The sequence below is a fragment of the Miscanthus floridulus genome, chromosome 13 (assembly GCF_019320115.1).
Source record: "Miscanthus floridulus cultivar M001 chromosome 13, ASM1932011v1, whole genome shotgun sequence".
Taxonomy (NCBI): Eukaryota; Viridiplantae; Streptophyta; class Magnoliopsida; order Poales; family Poaceae; genus Miscanthus; species Miscanthus floridulus.
In genome coordinates, this window is record NC_089592.1 from 67,456,580 (window position 1) to 67,461,624 (window position 5,045).

Below are 5,045 nucleotides of genomic sequence, written 5' to 3' on the forward strand. Positions count from 1 at the left end.
AAAGGCTACTACATCTTTCGTTTTCCCTCTTGCGTCTAGCTTCACGCAGCTCATATATATATATATATATATATATATATATATATATATATATATATATATATGTTTTGTAGCTGGCTACAGAATAAGTTATTCTGTGGCCACTTTGAGTTACGATAATTTCTATACTAATTTATGAGATTATGGTAACTTTCTCATAAATGATTTAGTATAATATTATGGTAAGTATCATCTTGAATTATAGTAACCTATGTATCGTAAATTTGTATTGTCATTATCGTAAATTAATACAAATATTATCGTAAATCATGGTGGCTATAGAATAAGTTATTCTGAGCTAGCTGCAGAACAGCCTTATATTCAGGGAGGAAAACTCATGCAGATGTCCACACACCAATCCCTTTTATTTGCCGATCGATGCACCTAACGGTGGCCCTATCGCCATCATTGCCCTGCTCACCACCATCGTCTACCTCCTCGATCGTCCATCATCACCAGGATCAGAAGCGTAATCACCATCATTACCGGCAACAGCTAGCAGCGCGATCATCTACCATACCATACCAGCTTCATGATTCATCAGCCTCCTCCTGGCTGGTGGCTGGTCGTCCCGGGCAGCCCCGGCCCCCCTTGCATTGCTAGACTAGACTAGACTACACGGCGACGGACGCCCAGCCGGGGCCCGGGGGAAGATCTTCTGGCCCGGCGCGAGGATCGCCAGCGGGTCGTACCGGGCCTTGCGGTCCACGAAGCGCCTCCACCTGCCGGCGCCGAAGTGGCGCGACCACTCCCCGCCGCGGTAGCTCGGGAAGTAGGCCTTGTAGTCGTAGCCGTTGGCGCGGCAGGCGCTGAGGATCGCGCCGTTCTGCGCCACCAGCTCGTCCACCGCCGGGCCGCCGGGCCGGCAGAAGCGCAGCAGCGCCACCAGGTAGAAGATCTCGCCCTTCTCCGGCAGCGCCACCGACGTGTTGGGGTCCCACCTGCAGTGCACACACGTTAGGACTGTGAACTGAAACCACTGCCTATCGGGGGCCCACATGACATGGACTGTGCAGTAGCCTCGAGCCGGGTGGATGGAGCAATAATTTGTCAATCATCATAGTACTAATTTGATGGGCAGCAAACGACACGGCTAAATTCCGTTCGGCTGGACGGATCCGTAGCGTTGATTTGTTGTGAGAGAAAAACTCTGTTCTAGTCTGATTGATCCCAAGCCAGAGTACCAGACGTCAGCGACACGACGAGCAGCCAGAGAGCAGGCAAGGCGGCTCACATGCGTCCCGGCCGGCCCCCTTTTGCCGCAAACGGCGGCAGTACACCACTCCACTCCTGTACGGCACGCAGTGCGAGGAGCCGAGGAGGGGATGGGGAGAAACAGAGAGAGGAACACTCCACTCACTTGCTCTTGAGCATGGGGTAGACGAGCATGGGCCCGTCGATGCCGTCGGCGAGCATGCCCTTGATGACGGCGCGGTCGAAGTCGGCGATGTCGCGCGCGGAGACGAAGAGGTTGAGCCACGGGTGCGGCGCGTCCCAGCTGCCGTTGCGCCGGGCCTCCTCCTCCACCCGGTTCACGCGGGACAGGAAGTCCACGTACCCGACGACCGCCGCGAACTCCAGGCCCCGCACGTACTTGAGCGGCGCCATCATCCGGCGGCTCACGCTCGCCGCCCCCTGCAGGGCGCCACAACGAGAAAAACCGAATGGATTGGCCAGCATGACGGAGAAAAGCGTGCGTGCGTGGCGGAGAAAAAGGTGAGCTGAGCTGTAGACATGCCCCGCGGAAAAAGTACACGCCACTTCACAGGGGCCGAGGGGCAAGTACGGGAATGCGCCACGCCAAGGGGGGTGGCAGTTACTGCTACCTACCTGGTCCTCGTCGTCGTCGGGTTCGGGCCGGTGCGCGTACTGGTACAGGGCCACCTCAAGGCAGTAGAGGACGGGCCCGGCGCCGGCGGGGAGGAGGGACGCGTCGAAGCGGGCGCCGCCGGGGATGGGCACGGACGGCCACCCGTTGACGGGGTCGTCGCTGTTGACGAACGCGAAGCCCTCCACGTAGTCGAACGCCGCGTCGGGGGGCCGCGTCACCAGCCACTCCGCGTCCGCCGTGTAGTCCGCGAAGCTCGCGTACACCACGCGCGTCCACCGCACCTGCACCGAGGAGAATGGCAGCGCCAGACGTCAGTGGTGCCCCAAGCAAGCTGCCTAATGTTTGGGCTCCTGCGACCGCGTGCTCACTCACCGCCTTGGGCGCCTTGTGGAGGGGGATGCGGGCGCGCGTGATGACGCCGAACTGGCCGAGCCCGCCGAGCACGGCGAAGAAGAGGTCCGGGTGGGAGGCGGGCGAGCAGACGCGGCACTCGCCGTCGCCGGTGACCACCTCGAGCTCGGCCACGTTCGACACCTGGGGCCCGTAGCGGAAGGACTGCCCGCTCACGCCGCCGTTGGAGAGCGTGCCGCCCACGGTGAGGCGGAGGTAGTCCGTCCAGGACGCCGGGGCGAGCCCGTGGTTGTCGACGCCCCAGTGGAGCACCTCCTCCCAGAGCGCGCCGCCGGGGACGTCGGCGAAGCAGCAGTGCCCGCCGCCGCCTTCGGACGGGCACTGGACCAGCTGCATCATCGTCTGCGCGCCGCCGCGCCGGGAGGACGACGACGTCGCGGCGAGCGAGCGCATGTCGAGGACCAGCCCGCCCTCGGCCATGGCCTGCCCGGCCACCGAGTGCCCGTTCCCGCGGGCGGCCACGGTGAGGTGCGGGGTCAGCGCCGCCGCGCGGATGGCGCTGGCCACGTCGTCTGCGCTCGCCGGGCGGACCACGGCCGCAGGCACGGCGCGGACGAGCCCGCCGAAGTCTATCGCCGCCACGCGCCCGGCCGCCGCCATGGTGGCGGGCGAAAGCTCGCCGGCGTCCTCCGGCTCGGCGGCCGCCGTCGCGCGGTCCATGTACGCGAGCATCATCTTTGCTGGATGGCAAGGAGCTGTGTGAAGCAAGTGAAAACAACCCCCGACGCGCGGGCGCGGCCAAGCCGGGGACTGAAGTGGTGAGGCAGAGCAGCTAGCTGTGTATTGTGATGTCACCGCGCTCGTGCTAGTTTGGGTCGCGGGGGGGTTTATAACGAGCGGACACGCGGACGTCCATCCCTCACGTTTCTCCAAAAACAAACAAAGCAAAATCAAACGCTCTGTTGACTCGTTCATTCATTTTTTCTTCTTCTTCTTACCCTTGTGTCCACTACTACTCCTATGTAGGGGTGTTTTTCTAGCGAGGCCGACCTCTGCCTTTTTCGAGTTTCACAGATGATTGCATATTTGCATTGCGCTGCGAGACGGATGGATGCCTACGATCGGATCTAACGTTAGTTTGTCTGCCACTATTGTGCGAGCAAAGCAACCGAGAGAGAATCAGACAGATGAGATGGGCCATGCATGCATTTGGTTGGGCCTGCAAATAATTCGTCCTACTACCAATTGATCGCCTTGTACTGTGAACCCTGAAAATGCTCCGCCCGTTTCAGCACAGCTGCAAGCGGCAAACGCCCTGTACGCTTGGCTTATATTTCAGCCAATAAATAATATTGTTCTCTCACAATAAATCAGCCAGAAGTATTTTCAGCCATAATTTACATCTAAACCACATACCCATAGTACTGTTGATTATTTAAGTTTTGTTAATACTCCATGATAATAAATTTTGCAAGTTCTTGTGGTAGATAAATTTATACACTTTGACTAAAACATTATGTCATAACAATACTGATAATTCAATTTTAAGCACTCTATATTTATAAAAAATATAAACTACAAATATAGTTCTTTGTTATAGAAAATTCAACATATTGATGTCGTAGTATAGGTTGAAACAACTGTTTATGCAATTATAGTAACTAAGAGAGTAGTTTAGAACCTACACTCTACCTTTCAATAAAATACAAAAGGAAAAATTTTGAATGCAAGATATAATTAGCACTAGAGTGTGAACTAACATGTAGTTAAAAAATTACAGCCACTAATAAGATTAGAAGTTAAAAGGAAATATATAGATTCATGATGTCAAAAGGCATACAACAAGAGCCGATATATAGCTTAATTTTGTGTTTCAACTAAATCATATTAAAACCCACAGAGATGAAATGCAAAGAATTAAAAAAACATATAAAATAGTTCGTAAATTTATCACACTATAGTGTATCCAAACAATTAGGCGTTCTATTAGAAAATGAATAGAGAGAGAGAGAGAGAGTAAAGATAATCAATTTTGATTAGTTGCAATACTAAATTTATCCACAAAACTGTTATATACCCTACATTCCTTGGCGGAGGAAGCAAACAACAGTCACAAAACAGTACTCTCTTGGTCCCTAAAACAAAATAGAAATCTTGTTTTTGAGAAATCAAACAATCTTAGTTTAAGTAAATATATAAAAAATATTATGATACGTAATATTGTAAGTGTTACTAGATTACTCGCAAAAAAAGTAAGTGTTACTAGATTAATAATGTAATATTTTTTATAACAAAACTATTTAAATAAGATATAAAATTTGATTTTTTTTCATAAAACTAGTCAAAACTTGGTATTTGACTTCTTTTTATTTATTTACGACAGAGGGGGTATAAAAAAACGAAAAATCACAGCTACGTACAGTACATACATCACCGCCCGTACGTTCCTGAAATCGCGTAGTAGGAAGTACAGTACGCAAATATGCAATGACTATTTTTCTCTCACACAAACCAGCCAGCAGTACTTCTTCACGAACCAGCAACGATACGAACCAGCCAACCGAACAGACTGTACTGTTGTGCGCCGTGTTCGCTTGACTTATAAACCATACTTTTTTAATTAATTAATATTATTTTTTTATCATAATAAATCAGTCAACAGTAATCTCAACCGTGACTTAACAGTCAAACGAACAGGGCGCACTCAGGATCAGCCTTGGAAGACTTCTAAGCATATGTTACTCTACACTCAGCGAAACGATGCTGCTGAACGTGTGGCGCCTTCAATGGCCCTGAAAGCCATGAATAAACAGCAGCCTGACTG

General features: G+C 51.8%; 1 protein-coding gene across 1 annotated transcript; it reads right to left on the minus strand.

Moving 5' to 3' along the window:
* Positions 1 to 244: 244 nt before the first annotated feature.
* LOC136501014 (cytokinin dehydrogenase 11-like) lies at positions 245 to 3,350 on the minus strand. The gene is made up of 4 exons (XM_066496503.1): positions 2,243 to 3,350; positions 1,870 to 2,151; positions 1,400 to 1,674; positions 245 to 980 (listed from the first exon to the last, which is right to left on the minus strand). Exons 1-4 carry the CDS (start codon positions 3,194 to 3,196, stop codon positions 644 to 646), a joined length of 1,848 nt encoding a protein of 615 aa, XP_066352600.1. The 5' UTR covers positions 3,197 to 3,350; the 3' UTR covers positions 245 to 643.
* Positions 3,351 to 5,045: the final 1,695 nt, after the last annotated feature.

Bases quoted from the DNA above. Each gene is read 5' to 3' on its own strand.
- LOC136501014 (XM_066496503.1), bottom strand. From the start codon at position 3,196: ATGAACGAGTCAACAGAGCGTTTGATTTTGCTTTGTTTGTTTTTGGAG. The intron at 2,152-2,242 runs GTGAGTGAGCAC...TCCTCGGTGCAG, and splicing joins TCCACAAGGCGCCCAAGGCG to GTGCGGTGGACGCGCGTGGT. The intron at 981-1,399 runs GTGAGTGGAGTG...TGTGCACTGCAG, and splicing joins TACCCCATGCTCAAGAGCAA to GTGGGACCCCAACACGTCGG.